At 42.5% G+C, this 20863-nt stretch overlaps 1 protein-coding gene across 1 annotated transcript in view; it reads right to left on the bottom strand.

Annotated features, from left to right (window-relative positions):
- Nucleotides 1-20863, bottom strand: part of CD28 (CD28 molecule) — a 48948-nt gene that overhangs the window by 8606 nt on the left and 19479 nt on the right. The window contains exons 2-3 of the mRNA XM_038749574.1: nucleotides 12060-12416; nucleotides 4933-5054 (exon numbers count right to left, since the gene is read on the bottom strand). Of these exons, the coding sequence (XP_038605502.1) occupies nucleotides 4933-5054; nucleotides 12060-12416 (479 nt within the window). The remainder of the gene's footprint in view (nucleotides 1-4932; nucleotides 5055-12059; nucleotides 12417-20863) is intronic.

Below are 20863 nucleotides of genomic sequence, written 5' to 3'. Positions count from 1 at the left end.
CCCAAGCACTTAGTACAGTGCTCTGCACACAGTAAGTGCTCAATAAATATGATTGAATGAATGAATGAATGAATGAATCAGGTGGAGCCCAGCAGCATCTACATTTCCTTATCTTCTTTCAGGCCTCCAGTTAGAAAGCTACTTCTATGAGAGGACATATCTATTCTATTTATTTTATTTTGTTAGTATGTTTGGTTTTGTTCTCTGTCTCCCCCTTTTAGACTGTGAGCCCACTGTTGGGTAGGGACTGTCTCTATATGTTGCCAATTTGTACTTCCCAAGCGCTTAGTACAGTGCTCTGCACATAGTAAGTGCTCAATAAATACGATTGATGATGATGAGGAGGACAGGCTTGAGGAGTGCGGCTGACTGTGAGCCCACTGTTGGGTAGGGACTGTCTCTATATGTTGCCAACTTGTACTTCCCAAGCGCTTAGTACAGTGCTCTGCACACAGTAAGCGCTCAATAAATATGATTGATGATGACGATGATGATGAGTAAGTGACAGTCACAGGTGTAGGCCCGCTGCACTGTGGCAGGGAAAAATGCTCTATTTTTTCAAAGGTCAGGAACGGGCCGAGAGCTCAGAATGAATACGCAGCTGTGGCCTGCTGACAAGCCATCACATCACAGATGCTCAATAAATATCAGACGACAACTACTTCCTCTAGGGTAACATTCCCTCTGATCACGAGCTTTCACCCACAGAAGCATCCTCTGTAGTGGACAGCAGGCCAAGGGATTAGAAAACAGCTGCAGTAGCGGTAGCAGGCCTGCCTGGCTCTGTCTGCTGTGCCTTTGCTGCCCTGTACACTACTGAGGTTTACCATTGGTGAAAAAAGAAAACTTTTTGCTCAAAGCAAAGCCCAGAAACAGAACCTTGTACTGTTATTCCCTGAGATTCCCTGGACAGGGAATGTGTTTAATGTGTCTGTCGCGACTTCCTAAACTCTTAGGATGGTGAATTGTATTTATTAGACTGTGAGCTCACTGTGGGCAGGGAACATGTCAGTCAATCGTATTTATTGAGCACTTACTGTGTGCAGAAGCACTGTACTAAGTACTTGGGAGAGTATAATGTAACAATAAACTGACACATTCCCTGCCCACAGGGAGCTGTAACAACCCTATTTTATTGTATTCTCCCAAGTGTTTCCCAAGTGTCTCTCAAGGCCCTACTGAGAGCTCACCTCCTCCAGGAGGCCTTCCCAGACTGAGCCCCCTCCTTACTCTCCCCCTTGCGCCCCTCTCCATCCCCCTGTCTTACCTCCTTCCCTTCCCCACAGCACCTGTATATATGTATATATGTTTGTACATATTTATTACTCTATTTATTTATTTATTTATTTTACTTGTACATATCTATTCTATTTATTTCATTTTGTTAATATGTTTGGTTTTGTTCTCTGTCTCCCCCTTCTAGACTGTGAGCCCACTGTTGGGTAGGGACTGTCTCTATATGTTGCCAACTTGTACTTCCCAAGCACTTAGTACAGTGCTCTGCACACAGTAAGCGCTCAATAAATATGATTGACTGACTGATTGATTGATCTAATACAATGCTCTGCAAGCACTCAGAAGTTACCGTTGATTGATTAGACACAAGATAAATACCATGAATACTACTACAATGATTGAGAAATTGGTGTATTTTTACAGTTATGATCATTTGTATGGCAATGCAGAATTGCTCATTCCGCATTACCTCATGATATATTCCCATTCTCCTTCCTGCTTTCAGAATCCGAAATATAAATTTGTCTGTCTCCCATATGATTGTAAATTCCTTAAGGGTAGGGAATTTGTGCCTTGCTTCAGTCTGCCACTTGTCAGCTGTGTGACCTTGAGCAAGTCACTTCACTTCTCTGTGCCTCAGTTACTTCATCTGTAAAATGGGGATTGAGACTGTGAGCCCCACATGGGACAGGGACTGTGTCCAACCCGATTGGCTTGTATCCACCCCAGCGCTTAGAACAGTGCGTGGCACATAGTAAACACTTAAGAAGTACCATAATTATAATTATTATTATTATTCAGTTGAACTCTCCAAGGGTTTAGCATAGTGCTTAGCACTCAGTAGATGCACAATAATTCATTGCAAATGAGGGAGAATAGGTAATGGGATAAAGGGGAGGGCTAGATCTCTGTCATCATATCAGTGAAATGGTGATCTTTAGGGTTTCCCAGGATATAGTACAGTCATAGGGTACTATCGAGCAACTGAGACCTACACGCGCTTTTAGGTTTTTCCAAGGCAGAGTTTCTTTTCCCAATCAGTCGATTAATCAATCAATGGAATTCATTTATTTAGCACTTACTGTGTGCAGAGCATTGTACTAAGAGCTTGAAAGTACAATGCCATAGAGGTGGTTAGATATGCTCTGCCCTCAATCAATCGTCGTATTTATTGAGCGCTCAAGCAGTTCACAGTAGTGGGGGAGACAGATGAAAATATATCACAGGATAAGGGAAATGGCAGTTTAAAATGATGCTTATGTAAGTGCTGTGAGGCTGGGGGTGGGGTGAGTATCAAAGCGTTTAAGGGGTGCAGTCCCGAGTTCATAGGTGATGGGGAAAGGATGGAGAATAAGAAGGGGAAATAAGAATTTAGACAGGGAAGGCTTCTGGATTTTAATATAGTGTTGAAATTGAGGAGAGGGGTGGTCTGACAGATTTGAAGGACAAGAGATTTCCAGGCCAGGGGGAGGATATGAGCAAGGGGTAGGTGTCAATAGAGATGAGCATAGGGTGGAGTAAACAGGTTGGCATTAGAGAAGCAAAGACTGTGGGTTTGGGGATAGTGGGAGGTGAGAGAGCAGGAACATTACTGTACTAGGCTTTTCCAGCCCCTAAGCTACTCCTCATTAGTAGTAAAAATGTTGGTTGGCTGAACAATCTTTCTCTGGCCAGCCAGGAAGCTTTCTCCCCTGGAATCCCTCTTTCAATCTAGAGCTCATATAGTATCCCAGGATAGATTGTTCCTCTAGGACTCCAGTTCACTCAGTGTTTGGGCCAAAGGTTCATTCATTCATTCTTTCAATCGTACTTAGTGGGCACTTACTATGTGTAAAGCACTGTACTAAGAGCTTGGAGGAGTACAGTATAGAAACAGACACTTTCCTGCCCACTATGAGCTCAAAGTTTAGGAGGGGAGACGGACTTTAATATAAATAAATAAATAAATAAATAGAACTTCCCAAGCGCTTGGTACAGTGCTCTGTACACAGTAAGCGCTCATAAATACAATTGAATAAATGAATAAATAAATAAATAAATTACAAATATATAAATATGTGCTGTGGGGATGGGAGGGAGGGTGAATGAAGAAGCAAGTAAGAGCAGCGCAGAAAGGAGTGGGAGAAGAGGAGAGGAGGGCTTAGGGAAGGCTTCTTAGAAGAGATGAACCTTTGATGAGGATTTGAAGTAGGATAAGGTTTTGAAGTGGTTGGCAGCCCCTCAACCACAAACCACAGGATAATAGGGAATCAGCATGGTCTAGTGGAAAGAGCTTGGGCCTGGGAGTACGAGGACCTGGATAATAATAATAATGATGGTATTTGTTAAACACTTCCCATGTGTCAAGCACTGTTCTAAGCGTTGGGATAGATACAAGCTAATCAGGTTGGACACAATTCCTTTCCCATATGGAACTCACAGTCTTAAGCCCCATTTTTCTAATCTCATTTCTACCAATTCCTGCTATGTGAATTTGGGGAAGTCATTTAACTTCTCTGTGCCTCAGTTTCCTCAACTGTAAAATGGGGATTGAATCCTACTTCCTCCTACTTGGACTATGAGCCCCATGGGGGACAGGGACTGTGTCCAACCTGATAATCCTGTATCTACCCCAGTGCTTGACAGCATAGTACACTTTTAACAAATATCATTAAAAAAAGGTAATGCCATCCCCTAGAAGCCTGCACCACCCTTGTTGATCAATCAGTAGTATTTATTGAGTTCCTACCATGTGCAGGGCACTGTACTGAGCACTTGAGGGAGGATGAAAGAAATTGGTTCCTTGTCAACAAGAGGCTTCCTATTAAGGAAGCTTAATGGGTTCTAATCCCAGCTCTGCCACTTGTCAGCTGTGTGACTATGGGGAAGTCACTTCACTTCTCTGTGCCTCAGTTCCCTCATCTGTAAAATGGGGATTAAGATTGTGAGCCCCACGTGGGACCACCTGATCACCTTGTATCCCCCCAGTGCTTAGAACAGTGCTTTGCACATGGTAAGCACTTCACAAATGTGATTATTGGTTGTTTGTTTTAGAGAAGCAGTGTGGCTCAATGGAAAGAGCATGGGCTTTGGAGTCAGAGGTCATGGGTTCAAATACCAGCTCTGCCGCTTGTCAGCTGTGTGACTTTGGGCAAGTCACTTAACTTCTCTGTGCCTCAGTTACCTTATCTGTAAAATGGGGATTAAGACTGTGAACCTCCTGTGGGACAACCTGATCACCTTGTAACATCCCCAGCATTTAGAGCAGTGCTTTGCACATAGTAAGTGAATGCCATAAAAAAATGCCTCATCCATCCCAGACATCGACTCTTTTTCCCCACCTCTATTCATTCATTCATTCATTCAATTGCATCTATTGAGCGCTTACTGTGTGCAGAGCACTGTACTCAGTGCTTGGTAAGTACAAGTCGGCTCTATCAGACTTCTGTCCCCCCTCTTCCTGCTGCCCCACATCTCAACCTTTGAAGAACACTGGGCAGTGCCAAGTAAAATCTAATTTAGGTGACTAAGCCCAGAGCATGTGAAGATCTTGTCAGTTCTCATAACTGTTAAGATCCCAAGCCAGTGAAATATCCCTGAAAGAGACAATCAATAGGGTAGAATCGCACATTGTTGGGGGAGGGAAGGGGGGCTGCTGTGAGAATATTGGGAAAGTTTCTCTCAAGAAGCAAGTAGGAAAAGTCCTCAGTTCCTTACCCAGCAGTTGCAAAAAGCCACTGTAATTAGCATACTGTAGAAAGCAAGTACTCCAACAACTGCTACAACAGCCCAAAAGGGTTTTGGGGGTTGATGGTTCATATCTGGGCATTTCAGCTTTTCTGAAAGAGAAAAAAAAAAGGAAAACACACAGTGAGGTAAACTCACAATCATCCTCCTCATCATCAATCAGTCATATTTATTGAGGGAACGGGTCTGTTAATTCTGTTGTACTCTCCCAAATGCTTCGTACAGTACTCTACACATAGTAAGCGCTCAATAAATACGATTGAATGATTGAGAGCTTACTTTGTGGAGAACACTGTACTTAGCAGTTGGGAGAGTATTCTATAATAATATAACAGAGTTGGTAGATACATTTCCTGCCTACAATGAGTTTACAGTCACCATCATCAATGGTATTTATTGCGTGCTTACTATGTGCAGAGCACTGTTCTAACTGTTTCAGAGAGTACAATGCAACAAAGTTGGCAGCCACATCCTCTGCCCACAATGAGAAGCAGTGTAGCCTAGTGGACAGAGCAAGGGCTGGGAATCAGAAAGACCTGGGTACTAATGCCAGCTCTGACACTTGTCTACTTTGTGACCTTGGGAAAGTTACTTAACTTTTCTGTGCCTCAGTTACCTCATCTGTAAAATGGGGATTAAGACTATGAGCCCCATGTGAGACATGTACTGTGTCCAGCCTAATTATTTTATATCTATTCCAGCCCTTATAACAATGTCTGGCACATAGCAAGCACTTAACAAATACCTTAAGAAAAAATGACCTTACAGTTTAGAGGGGGAGACAGGCATTAATATAAATATAAACATGAATATAAATTTGCAATGGCACTCAGATTCCGTGGGCTTTCCGTGGAATGGTTTGGTTTGGTTTTGTTCTCTGTCTCCCCCTTCTAGACTGTGAGCCCACTGTTGGGTAGGGACCATCTCTATATGTTGCCAACTTGTACTTCTCAAGCGCTTAGTACAGTGCTCTGCACACAGTAAGTGCTCTATAAATACAATTGATTGATTGATTGAATGTGAGCCCCATGTGGGACATGAACTGGGTCCAACCTGATTGGTTTGTATCGACCCCAGCCTTTAGTACAGTGCCTGGCACATAGTAAGTACTTAACAAATACCATTTTAAAAAAAAAGAATGTGGAAGATGTTGGAAAATGTGTGAAAATCTATAGAAATCAGCTTGACGAGTTGGCCTTCCTCTTTTGCATCCGCTCCCGGGCCCTGCTAAATCATGGGATAGAAGATTAGTAACTGTAGAGTCAGTCAGATTGAAAAGCAGTGTGGCTCAGTGGAAAGAGCACGGGCCTGGGAGTAGAAGGTCATTGGTTCTAATCCCGGCTCCACCACTTACCAGCTGTGTGACTTTGGGCAAGTCACTTAACTTCTCTGGGCCTCAGTTACCTCATCTGTAAAATGGGGATTTAGATTGTGAGCCCCACGTGGGGAAACCTGATCACCTTGTATCCCCCCCCAGCGCATAGAATAGTGCCTTGCACATAGTAACCACTTAACAAATACCATCATTATTATTATTATTTCCCTAGTTGCTAAACTCAACATCAGTTAGGCTTCCTTCAGAATTGAGTTGTCTTTCAGACCACTCAGGGCGTTAAGCAGTAGGGCACTGAATCTGCTCAGGGCTAGTTTCAAATGACCAGGAGTCTGGCTTTGCGTGGTGCTGCCCAAATTTCGAGGCCCAGGTCAGCCAGCCTTAAGTCCCAATCAACTAATCAACGGTATTTATTGAGTGCTTATTTTGTGCAAAGCACCATAGTGAGTGCTTAGGAGACTACAATACAATAGAAGCAGCATGACCTAATGGAATAGAATGGGAGTCAGAGGACCCAGGTTCCAAACCCACTCTGCTACTTTTCAGCTGTGTGACCTTGGGGAAGTCACTTCACTTCTCTGGGCCTCAGTTATCTCATCTGTAGAATGGGGATTGAGATTGTCAGCCCCTTGTGGGACTTGGACTGAACCCAAGCTGATTATCTTCTATTTACCACAGTGCTTCGTATAGGGTCTGGCACATAGTAAGCATTTATATGCCATTAAAAAAGAGAAGGAAACCGGATTCCTGCCCACAAGAAACTTACATCATCATCATCATCATCAATCGCATTTATTGAGCGCTTACTATGTGCAGAGCACTGTACTAAGCACTTGGGTAGTACAAATTGGCAACATATAGAGACAGTCCCTACCCAACAGTGGGCTCACAGTCTAAAAGGGGAAGACAGAGAACAAAACCAAACATACAAACAAAATAAAATAAATAGAATAGATATGTACAAGTAAAATAAATAAATAAATAAGTAGAGTAATAAATATGTACAAACATATATGCATATATACAAGGAGAGGAGAGCCTGTCAGGTCTCCACGGCTGCCTTCAGTGCCGAACTGCGTTTCGTGCTCGTTGACCTTTCCGGGTTTTTTTTTGATGGCATTTATTAAGTGCTTGCTATGTGCAAAGCCCCACCCTTCTGCCATCCTCAGTTTTCTCAGAATCCTCAGGGAGGGAAAAGGGAGGAGAGAGCCCAGAGCTGTCAACAACCCCAGGAAACAGCTGTCAACTGGCAGACCCCCAAGCCAACCGGGGGCATGGCAAAGACATACTCACCCAGCAAAAACATGCTGCCTCCAGGACAACCAGCTGTCTCTTTTGAACCCTTACTGGGTGAATCCCAACAAAGTACCAAACACATTGCTTGAAAATCACCTTCTTGTTAGCCGGGTGACAAGCCAGATAGTGTCAGCCCCAGAAGGACATGGGGAGCCCCCTTGACATTTTTTGTGACCTGTAGAAGCACTTTGGCCTAATGGATAGAGCACGGGCTTGGGTGTCAGAAGGACCTGTGTTCTAATGCCGGCCCCAGCACTTTCATTCATTCAATCGTATTTATTGAGCGCTTACTGTGTGCAGAGCACTGTACTAAGCACTTGGGAAGTACAAGTTGGCAACACATAGAGACGGTCCCTACCCAACAACGGGCTCACAGTCTAGAAGCACACTTGTCTGCTGTGTGATCTTAGATAAGTCAGTTGACTTCTCTAGGCCTCAGTTACCTCATCTGTAAAATGGGGATTCAGTCTGGGAGAATCGTGTGGGACAAGGACTGTGTCCATCCTGATTAATTCTAGACGTCTAGACTGTGAGCCCGTTGTTGGGTAGGGACCGTCTCTATATGTTGCCAACTTGTACTTCCCAAGTGCTTAGTACAGTGCTCTGCTCCCAGTAAGCACTCAATAAGTACGATTGAATGAATGAATGAATTAATTAATTTTCATCTACCCCAGCACTTAGAACAGTGCTCAACTCATAGTAAGCACTTAACAAATACCATCATTTTAATCATCATCATTATTATTATTATCAATATTAGATGTGACCAATATGTTCCCAGTTGACATCCCAAGGTGACTTTAGTTCTAGGGGACTGGGTTCATTCAGCTCAATTTTCCTTCTTGTGTACCCAAATGCAGGGAGAGGGAAGAAAAATGGCTTGTCCCCTTTGATTGCTCACCCCACTACACATGGTGAAGGTGAAAATCTGCACAGTCTTCTGAGGTGACATTATCCGGAAGAGCAGGGAAGACTAATTGCAGTATAGTGCCATGATTCTCCTGTTGGGAAGCTATGCTGCCGTTGGCTCCTTAAAAGATGAAAGCCAAAGGTGGATTTAAAGGAAATGTCAACTTCCCCCTGAGAGATATTCAGCTTGCTCCTCCCTTTAGTCATGAGAGAAGCTCTTGGTGGGCAGGGAACATTTCTGCCAATTCTGCTATATTCTACCCTCCCACGCACTTAGTTCAGTGCTCTGCACACAGTAAATGCTCAGTAAATACCACCGAATTATTCATTCATTCAATCGTGTTTATTAAGTGCTTACTGTGATTTTATTGAGAAAAAGCTTGTCATTCTCCCTCTAATGTGTGGCTGCGAGATGAGCTACTTGTGTCCTCTCCTCACGGTAATCTGAATCAATGAATGATATTTACTAAGTGCTAGCCATGGGCAGAGCACTGTGATGATGATGGCATTTATTAAGTGCTTACTATGTGCAAAGCACTGTTCTAAGCACCTGGGAGGTTACAAGGTGATCAGGTTGTCCCACAGAGGGCTCACAGTCTTAATCCCCATTTTACAGATGAGGGAACTGAGGCCCAGAGAAGTGAAGTGACTTGCCCAAAGTCACACAGCTGACAAGTGGTGGAGCTGGGATTTGAACCCATGACCTCTGACTCCAAAGCCCGGGCTCTTTCCACTGAGCCACGCTGCTTCACTGTACTAAGCCCTTGGGAGAGTACGATAAAACAGAATTAGCAGGCAGCAGTCTGCCCATAATGAGTTTGCATTCTCCCCTTCAGGTAATATAAGTCTGCCTGGAGAGGAGAATATGGAACCACTAACCCATTAATTGCTTCCTCCATCCTCGAAGGACTATAGCTGGACCTAAAGGACAGAGATATGCTGAAAAGCTTACAACCTCTTCCTATCAATTAGAATAATGCATAGCAATGCTCCCCATCATAGTTGGCATTAATTCTTCCACCTGGTCAGCAGATCCACCCAGAGAATTGACCAGACATAGAAGCTGAATGCAGTGTTACGGTGCACTGCTGAATTTATTGTATTCACTCCACCTGCTCTAGCGATTAAATAAAGGTTAAGTTCTTGCCAAGGTTGGCAATCTGTGCAATTTTAGAAATTTTTCACAACATGTCTTTAAATTATATATTATAAATGATTTATTTATAACAATGTCCATCTCCCCCTCTAGACTGTAAGCTTGTAATGGACAGGGAATGAGTTGTTAATTCTGAGATATTGTACTCTCTTGAGAATTTAGTGCCGTGCTCTGCACATAGTAAGCACTCAATAAATGTCACTGATTGATGGACTGATTGATTTCTTCCCTGAATTTGATCTGCCTCACTCAGTTCTATAAGGCAGGTTTCACATTCCTGATAAACCCCTCATTAAGGAAAACTCCCACTAATACCGTGGCTCAGTGGAAGGAGCACAGGCTTGGGAGTCAGAGGTCATGGGTTCAAATCCCGGCTCCCCCACTTGTCAGCTGTGTTATTTTGGGTAAGCCACCTAACTTCTCTGTGACTCAGTTACCTCATCTGTAAAATGGGGATTAAGACTGTGAGCCCCCCATGGGACAACCTGATCACCTTGTAACCTCCCCAGCGCTTAGAACAGTGCTTTGCACATAGTAAGCACTTAATAAATGCTATCATCATTATTATTATTATAGAATGTGGACTATTAGCAGTCACCACTCTCCTGGCCAGAGCCGCGTCTTTCAATAGTCCAGTGCCTTGCACAAAATAAGTGCTGAACAAATACCATAATTATTGCAGTGTGTTCTATGCAGATCGACATGTGTTGTCTTAAAAAGTCTCTTAATTTCCCAACATCATTTTAGCCAAAACACAGATTAAAAATGTTTGCTGTGGAAAAACTAGGTGTAATGTATCTCAGGCTATTCTTAGGTTCAGCTTCTAAAAATTTCCATGTCAACCAGTCAGTGGTATTTATTGAGTGCTTACTTGGTGCAGAGCACATCCCGACAATTCATGTTGCAAACAGATGATGGAATTTTGTAAACTCACTGTGGGCAGGGAACATGACTACCATCTCTGGTATTTTTTGTTTCATTTTTTCAATGGTATTTATTCAGTCATTCATTCATTCAATTGTATTCATTGACCACTTACTGTGTGCAGAACACTGTACTAAGCACTTGGAAAGTATTATTCAGCAATAAAATTGAAATTGTCAAGTGCTTACACTTGCCATGCACTGTTCTAAGCCTTGGGTAGGTACAAGGTAATCAGGTTGGACACAGTCCAAATCCCAAATGGGACTCACAGTCGTTTTACAGATGGTGTAACTGAGACACAGAGAAGTTAAGTGGCTTGCCCAAGGTCACACAGCAGACAAGTGGTGGAGACGGGACTTGAGTCAGGTTCTTCTGACTCCCAGTCTCGTGCTGTACCCACTAGGCCACACTGCTCCTCTTTGCTCTACACTGCTATATTGCAGTCTCCCAAGCACTTAGTACAGTGCACACCCATATGGTAAGTGTTCAATAAGTCTGATTGATAGATTGATCGAATGATCTGACTCACTATCTCATAACATTTTGCATTGGCATCCTAATCGAGAAAGATGTGATAAACAAATTATTCATGAATTACTTGTTTCTCTTCTAGACTGGAAGCTTCTTGTGGGCAGTGATCAGTTCTACCAACTCTATTATACTGACTCTCCCAAGCACTTATCACAGTAATAATAATAATGGCATTTATTAAGCGTTTACTCTGCACACAGTAAGCACTAAAATACCAGGGATTAATTGATTCCCTCACCTACTTTTCTCAGAACATTGGCATTTCTACACCAGATCAAGTTGAGTTCCTTTTGTGTCCAGATCTAAGCAGTAGCTTAGACCAGTGCTTGGTATATAGTAAGCGCTTAACGAATACCAAAATTATTATTATTATCATCTATCTGATGCTTAAAATAATCACCACGAAGATTATGGAAAGAAGAGTTTAGATAAACTCCTTATGGAGAGCGATAGTGTGTTTTGCTTCTACTGTACTTTTCCAAACACACTCAGACAGAGCTCAATAAATACCATTGATTGACACGATGAAATATGAAAATGTGGAACAAATTGTTTGGCCATTCCAGAAAATGTATGACAAATTCACACTTTTATTTAAAACAGCCAAGTGGTGGTAGAAACTCCCCCTCTAAACTTTTTCCCTAACCCAGAAAATGAGCTTTTTGAGTATTACTCTTCACTGATATTGTTGAGAAATACTTATCTAACAAAGGGGTCTGGGAGTTTATAGGATGAATAGATTTATTCTAACTAATACTGAGAAAATCTCTGAGAGCGGGATAGGTATTTATATTAATGGAGAAGCAGAGGCATCAGGCAGCTAACGGTTGGCATTCAAAACATGATCCATATGTCTGGAATTCCAATCAGTGTTTTCTCTCCAGAAGAGAGAGGGAGGTGGTCTATCCTAAATGGATTCCAATAAACGTTTCCAGTATGGAGTTTTACCTTTCACGTGAATGATGGTTCCATTGCTCTTATCATTGTGGTAGTAGGGAGGAGGATACATGACCTCAATTTTGCAGAAGTAAATATCTGTTTGGTTAGCAAGCAGGTCCCAAAGATGAAATGTCATTGTTGTTTCATTAAATATGCCGTGGCAGTTGAATTCTTTATTTGACGGAGAATTTTCCTGGTGGGAAACATTCCCATATAGCGAGCAGGTCTCGACCGCACTGTCTACTCCTTTCTGGAGGGAAGCTCGGAATTCTGTCCTGGATCCGTTATAGATGTAGTTGCAAATGAGTTTTACTTCATTATTGGTTGCTACAAGCAAGGGAGGCTGTTTTACCAAAATCTTGACTTCTGAGGAGAGAAAAGGTCAAGTGTTAGAAAGTTTATGAAAGTCAGAACCCATAGGGTTATTTTCCAATTCTGAATCGGACACTGATTTATTTCCAACTCCTAAGTAAGGACTTATCCGCCTCTTGGCTAATATATTGGGTCAGGGAGGCTGTGCGTGCTAAGATTTTTGAATCTGCATGGAATTCCTAATAATGATAATATAATGGTTATAATATATAATCATTATCATTATTAGGAATTCCATTCATACCCAAAAATTTGAATATAAAATTATTATTATTGTTGTTGTTATGATTATTATCATTTCATTTCTTAAAAGCCCTTACAAGGGACTCAAATCATATGATAAGTCCTGGGATAGATTGCTCTACCCCTCTCTCCCCGCCCCACAGCACTTATGTATATATGTACGTATCTATAATTCTATTTATCATCAATCGTATTTATTGAGTGCTTACTGTGTGCAGAGCACTGTACTAAGTGCTTATTTATTTATATTGATGCCTGTTTACTTGTTTTGATGCCTGTCTCCCACCTTCTAGACTGTAAGCGGGGTGTGGGCAGGGATTCTCTCTCTTTATTGCTGAATTGTACTTTCCAAGTGCTTGGTACAGTGCTCTGCGCACAGTGGGTGCTCAATCAATGAAAAGCAGCGTGGCTCAGTGGAAAGAGCACGGGCTTGGGAGTCAGAGGTCATGGGTTCGAATCCCAGCTCCGCCACCTGTCAGCTGTGTGACCTTGGGCAAGTCACTTAACTACTCCGGGCCTCAGTTCCCTCATCTGTAAAATGGGGATTATGACTGTGAGCCCCACGTGGGACAACCTTGATCACCATGTATCCCCCCCTAGCGCTTAGAACAGTGCTTGGCACATAGTAAGCGCTTAACAAAAACCACCATTATTATTATTAATAAATACGACTGGATGAATGAATACAAGCTGATCAGATCAGACTCAGTCCTTCTCCCACCTGAGGCTCAAAATCTAAGAGGGAGCGAGACAGACATATCCCCATTTTACAGATGAGAAAACTGAGGCTCAGAGAGATGTTAAATGACTTGCCCAAGATCACCCATCCGGTCAGTGGCAAGAGCTGGGATAAGAATGTTTTTCTTAGGTTGGAGAATTACCTGACTGACTCACTTTTTAAAATTTCCTCTGACTGTACCTTTAAAGGGTGCCATAGATATAAGAATAGATCTGTGGCATCCTGGTTGGCAGCTGAAGTTCAACTTTAGTATTCTAAAATGTGTTGGTCTCCTATGCATCAGTTGTGGGTGGGGGTGTTTATGATATTTGTTAAGTGCTTAGTCTGTGCCAGGCATAGTATTAAGCACTGGGGTAGATACAAGCTAATCAGGTTGGACACAGTCCCTGTCCCACATGGGGCTTGCACTTTTAATCAAAATTTTAATCAAAATATTTTAATCAAAATAGTTCTGGGTTCACTCCAGGAAAAACTCAGGTAAGTGCCCATGTTCACACAAAGAAGCAGGTATCAGAGTAAAAGCTGGATTGAAGTTTTCAGCTGGACTTTAAACTTCCAGCTAGATTGTAAGAGAAGATTGTAGAGAAGACTGTGGATTGTATACAAGCAGCGTAGGGACCGTCTCTATATGTTGCCAACTTGTACTTCCCAAGCGCTTAGTACAGTGCTCTGCACACAGTAAGCGCTCAATAAATACGACTGAATGAATGAATGAATGAACTTAGTGGAAAGAGCACCGGCTTGGGAGTCAGGGGTCGTGAGTTCTACCGACTCCGTCATCATCATCATCATCAATCGTATTTATTGAGCGCTTACTATGTGCAGAGCACTGTTCTAAGCGCTTGGGAAGTACAAATTGGCAACATATAGAGACAGTCCCTACCCAGCAGTGGGCTCACAGTCTAAAAGGGGGAGACGGAGAACAAAACCAAACATACTAACAAAATAAAATAAATAGAATAGATATGTACAAATAAAATAAATAAATAAATAGAGTAATAAATATGTACAAACATATATACATATATACAGGTGCTGTGGGGAAGGGAAGGAGGTAAGATGGGGGGATGGAGAGGGGGACGAGGGGGAGAGGAAGGCAAGTCACACTTGTCAGCTGTGTGACTTTGGCCAAGTCACTTCACATCTCTGGGCCTCAGTTACCTCATCTGGAAAATGGGGATTAAGACTGCCAGCTCCATGTGGGACACCCTGATCACCTTGTATCTACCCCAGTGTTTATGACAGTGCTTGGAACATAGTAAACTCTTAACAAATGCCATTATTGTTATTATTATTAAGATCTTTGATCATCTCTACAAGTTCTATGCTATTCTCCTGAGTTCTTAGTACAGTGTTCTGCACACAGTAAGGGCTCAGTAAAGAAGCACCTTGGCCTAGTGGAAAGAACACCAACCTGGGAAGACAGAGGGCCTGGATTCTCATCCTGACTCTGCCACTTGCCTACCGGGTGACCTTGGGCAAGTTGCTTAACTTCTCTATGCCTCAGTTTCCTCCTCTATAAAATGGAGCTTCATTACCTGTTCTTCCTCCCTTCTAGACTGTGAGTCCCATGTGTACATTAGAGCTGATAGATTTGTATCCATCCCCCAGAATTTAGTACAGTGCCTGGCACATAGTATGTGCTTAACAAATATAATGATCAATTATTAGTAAATATGATTGATTGATCGCCAAGACACACTTAGGATGTCACAAAGACTGTAGCCCCTCAGTGGACTGTGGCTGGGAAATATTAATATAAATGACAATGATAATGCAAGTAAGTGCTCACAATATGCTAAACATCTGGAAAAATATGAGATCATCAAATAAGACATTGTCTCTGACCCACATGGGGCTCACGGTTTAAGAGAGAGGAAGAGCAAGTATTTTATCCTCATTTCACAGATGAGGAAAGTGAGGCCCAGAGAATTTAAGTGAGTTGCCCAAGGTTACCCAGCAAGCAAGTGGCAGAGCTGGGACTATAAATTGGATCTCCTGACTAGGCTAATCCATCTCCCTGCTTCCAGACATTTAACAAACACCATCATCATCACCATGACCTAAATTATCCCCTAGAGACCAGGGTCTAACCATGTGATAAGGCTATCAGGGAGAAAGAGCTCTCATTCAATGAGCAACTCTGGTCACCTCCTCTTAGGAAGCATATGGTAGTCAGAGAAGATATTTGTTCTGACAATTTTGACACCTGTCTACATGTTTTGTGTTGTTATCTGTCTCCACCTTCTAGACTGTGAGCCCGTTGTTGGGTAGGGACCGTCTCTATATGTTGCAGACTTGTACTTTCCAAGGGCTTAGTACAGTGCTCTGCACACAGTGAGCCCTCAGTAAATGCAATTGAATGAATGAATGAATAGAAAAGATCCACCACCACGATAGGGGGGATGGAGCATCTGGAAAGAGGAAATCCTTGCGGGATAAGAGGAATAGCATGGCTTAGTGGCAAGAGCACGGGCTTAGGAGTCAGAGGTTGTGGACTCCCAGTTTTCCACTTGTCTGCTGTGTGACCTTGGGTAAGTCACCAGCGTGGCTCAGTGGAAAGAGCACAGGCTTTGGAGTCAGAGGTCATGGGTTCAAATCCCGGCTCCACTACTTGTCAGCTGTGTGACTTTGGGCAAGTTACTAAACTTCTCTGCGCCTAAGTTACCTCATCTATAAAATGGGGATTAAGACTGTGAGTCCCCCGTGGGATAACCTGACCACCTTGTAACCTCCCCAGCACTTAGAACAGTGCTTTGCACATAGTACGTGCTTAATAAATGACATCATCATCATCATTATTATTATTATCATTATTATTATTCTCTGTGCCTCAGTTACCTCATCTGTAAAATGGGGATTGAGATTGTAAACCCTGTGTGGGACAATCTGATTACCTTGTATTTACCTCAGCACTTAGAGCAGTGCTTGGCACATAGTAAGCGCTTAACAAATGCAGTCATTATTATTATTGAAGTTTACAAACTCATGACGGCACCTTGGCTTAGTGGAAAAAGCACAGGACTGGGAGTTAAGAGACCTTGGTTCTAATTCTTGCTCTGTCATTTTCCTGCTGGGTGACCTTGGACAAGTCCTTAACTCCTATGTGCCTCAGTTCCCTCCTCTGCAAAATAGTCATTAAATATTTGTTCTCCCTCCTCCTTAGATTGTGATCCCCATATGGCACAAGGACCAGGTCTCATCTGATTGTCTTCTATCTGCTTGGCCCATGGCAAATGCTTAACAGATATCAGTGAAGGATGCAGGTAGGGGAAAAACAGAGTTGCTGTTTACCGCAGTTCACAACATTAGGACCAGGAGACACCCACTGAGACTAGAGGGTGATCGGTTGGAAAAAAACAAAAGCGGGAGTACACCGATGAAATTTGTAAAAACAGGAAGCTGTGCAGGCTAGAGGTGTCCACAGCTTCTGAATTGTTTCTAAAATGGCCTTGTAGGGAAGAGAGGGAAAGACAGTGCTGTTAAAGGAAGAGACGTTAGATGTTATATCCATAATTATTAAGATAGAGGTCAATAAGAAAACCATCATCCTGTTCCCACAAGCAGACTCTTATTCCTATTGATGATAGAATATTGGTCCATTGATCTGACCTAGGGAAGATATTTCTTTTGTTCATAAATTCTAATTTTCTCTGATAAGGTGATCTGGTATTTAGCCCTCACCTTCACAGAAATATTTAAGGTGACCTAGAAAAGGCATTAGATTTGTATTTCTGGTCTCTATTGAAGGAGGAACTATTTGCATAAAATGTTGTGACTTTTATAAATCAATCTATCAATCATATTTATTGAGTGCTTCCTATATACAGAACCCTGTACTTAAGAACTTGGGAGAGTACAATGCAACAGAATTGGTAGACATATTCTCTGCCTTTGAGGAACTTGCAGACTTTCCTACTACCATCCAGCCCACACATCTCATTCCTCTAATGCTAACCTTCTCATTCATTCATTCAATAGTATTTATTGAGCGTTTACTGTGTGCAGAGCACTGTACTAAGTGCTTGGGAAGTACAAGTTGGCGACATATAGAGACAGTCCCTACCCAACAGTGGGCTCACAGTCTAGAAGGGGGAGGCAGACAACATAAAACATATTAACAAAATAAAATAAATAGAATAGTAAATATGTACAAGTAAAATAAATCGAGTAATAAATCTGTACAAACATATATACAGGTGCTGTGGGGAGGGGAAGGAGGTCGGGTGGGGGGGGGATGGGGAAGGGGAGAGGAAAAAGGGGGCTCAGTTCTCACTGTACCTCCATCCCGTCTCTCTCACTGCCAACCTCTGGACCTCATCCTGCCTCTTGCCTGGAACCCCCTCCGTCCTCATATCAGATAGATAATTTCTCTCCCCCATTTCAAAGCCTTTTGAAGGTACATCTTCTCCAAGAAGATTTTCCTATCTAAGCCCTCCTCTCCTCTTCTCCTACTCTCTTCTGTGTCACCCGACTTGCTCCCTTCATTCATCCTCCCTCTCAACCCCACAGTGCGTATGTATACATCTGTAATTTATTTGTTTATTTATGAATATTAATGCCTGTCTCCTTCCCCAGACTGTGAGCTCATTGTGGGCCGGGAATGTGTCTGTTGTTGTATTGTTACTCTCCCGAGCGCTTAGTACAGTGCTTTGCATACAGTGAGCACTCAATAAAAGCAAGTGAATTTATGAGTGACTAGAGGTAATTGGTGGGTAATGTCAGGGATTTGATTGAGCAATTTAAAAAGTTTACTCTTACCACGAAACTAGCTCTCCTCAATGAGACACACCCTGGGATGTCAGAAACAGACAGTCTTGATCCTACTAGATTCTGAGCCCCCACAAGGGGTAGAGACTGTGACTAATTCCCACCTTTATAGTCTTTCCAAGAGCTTAGTTCAATGCTCTGCGCACAGAAAGCACATAATAATAATAATAATAATAATAATAATAATGGCATTTGTTAAGCGCTTACTATGTGCAAAGCACTGTTCTAAGCGCTGGGGGGATACAAGGCGATCAGGTTGTCCCACGTGGGGCTCACAGTCTTAATCCCCATTTTGCAGATGAGGTAACTAAGGCTCAGAGAAGTTAAGTGACTTGCCCAAGGTCAAGCTTTCTGTATTTCTGGAAAGAGTCCAGAAATATCTTTTTGAAATTCACTATTTCATAGTTTTATTAAAACAACAAGATCAATCTGTGGGCTCGTTCAAATTTCAATAGGAAGGATTTGTAGCTTTTTTGGCATGAGGCAAAAATTTGTCTCCTAGAATTAGAATGTTTTCTCTTTATGTCCTCTTCTTTCCCATCCCCTACACTCCGTCATTCCCTCATTGAAAATCTAAAGGTCTAGACTTTGTTTAAAAAAAAACACACACACACAACCATGAAGCATAAGTAATAAAATGAATCTTGGGTCCTTTTGTTCCCTGGCCTATGGATTTCTGTCTTTAGTTGGGGTATCTACCTTCAGAACATGTACTGCCTTGGCTCTCCAAAAAAAGGTGCGTCTTTGAGGAATTTTCTTAACGCAAATAACTCTCAGATTGCATATCCAGCTTCCTTTTTATCTAGGCCACTTATTACTTCTCCTCCTCCTTCCTGCTGTCTGACTTTGGACTGTTTCATTGCCTACTAACATATATTTCATGTGAAATGCTAAGTAAGATACTCTACTCATTAAGCAGCTAGTAAAGAGAAAGCAGGGGAAGGGCAAAAATGGAAAATTTGGGAACATGGTTGTTTTTTCAATTCATGGGCTCCCTCTTCCCATTACTTCAAGAATTTGTAAAGTAGCTACATTTCATCAGTGAATCAATCAATCAATCCTAGAGCACCATACTAAGCTCTTCGAAGAGTACGATATAACAGAGTTGTTAGACACATTCCCTGCCTACATGAGCTCACCATCTGAAGGGGAGACACACATTAATATAAATAAATAAATTATGGATATGTATATATGTGCTGTGGGGTTGAGAAGGCGAGTGGATAAAGGGAGTAAATCGGATGCAGAGGAAGTGGGAAAAAGAGGAAATGAGGGTTTAGTCAGGGAAAGCCTCTTGGAGAAGATGCAACTTCAGTAAAGGCTTTGAAAGTAGAGAGAATCATTGTCTGTAGGATATAAAGAGAGAGGGCATTTCAGCTCAGAGGCAGGACATGGGTAAGAGACTAGGTGATAATGCCGTGAGTGCAAGATAAGAGCAGAAAAGTGTAAGCGCTGCTTCTTGTCATTGCATTTAGCCTATGGGACTTCCTGCACATATTCTGACTGGCTTTCTGGGAACAATAATTAAGCTCTCAGAAACGATCAAATCATGGCTTGAGTTTGCTAGACCCAAGAAGAGGAGCACGGCGGTTTGGGAATGGGGCCACAACGGTTGGGGCTGGAAAGTAGTAAAGGGGAGATGGAGAAGAAGGGAGAAGAAAAAGAATGGAATGCAGAAAGAGAAATGGAAGAAAAGAGGCAGATGGGGAAATTAAGGGAAAAAAAGAGAAAATTAAGGAGAGGATAGAGAATAAAATGGTGAAGGGAAGAGGGTTCCAGGAAAGGTGAGGGAGAGGGGGAAAATAAAATAGGAAAAGGGGGAAAGGGAGAAGATGGGGAAATTTCCCTTCATTGAGTGGCTCAGAATTTCAACCCCTGCTTTCTCCCTAGAGGCAACATTGGCAGAGAACAGCCAGCTGCCTTGGATGAAATGGCTTATCCAAGGCAGTGATCCTGGGGGTTTCCGTAATAATAATAATAATAATAACGATGGTACTTGTGAATAATAATAATAAAATGTTGGCCTTTGTTAAGCGCTTACTATGTGCAAAGCACTGTTCTAAGCGCTGAGGGGATACAAAGTGATCAGGTTGTCCCACGTGGGGCTCACAGTCTTAATCCCCATTTTACAGATGAGGTAACTGAGGTTCAGAGAAGTCAAGTGACTTGCCCAAGGTCACACAGCAGACATGTGGTGGAGCCGGGATTCGAACCCATGACCTCTGACTCCAAAGCCCGTGCTCTTTCCACTGTGAAGGGCTTACTATGTGCCAAGCTCTGTTCTAAGTGTTAGGGTAGACACAAGTTATTCAGGTTGGACACAGTCCCTGTCCCACATAGGGCTCACACTCTTAATCCCCATTGTACAGATGAGGTAACTGAGGCCCAGAGAAGTAAAGTGATTGCCCAAGGTCACATAAAAGACACTTGGTGGAGCCGGGATTAAAATCAATCAATAGAACTCTCAACCTTCTGACTCCGAGGCCTGTGCTCTAATCCACTAAACCACGCTCCTTCTCCAAGGGGACTTCCTGCTGTCATCAACTAGTCACTCAATTAATGATATTTATTGAGCACCTACTGTATGCAGAACACTTTACTAGGCACTTGAGGAGTTACAAAGATGTAGGAGAGTTGATCCCTTCCCGCTCAGAGTTTAAAAATCTAGACATGATGATTTACAGACAGG

Source organism: Tachyglossus aculeatus, chromosome 7 (assembly GCF_015852505.1).
Source record: "Tachyglossus aculeatus isolate mTacAcu1 chromosome 7, mTacAcu1.pri, whole genome shotgun sequence".
NCBI classification, from domain to species: domain Eukaryota; kingdom Metazoa; phylum Chordata; class Mammalia; order Monotremata; family Tachyglossidae; genus Tachyglossus; species Tachyglossus aculeatus.
Note: the sequence above shows the minus strand (reverse complement) of the source record. Positions and strands in the feature narration are given on the sequence as shown.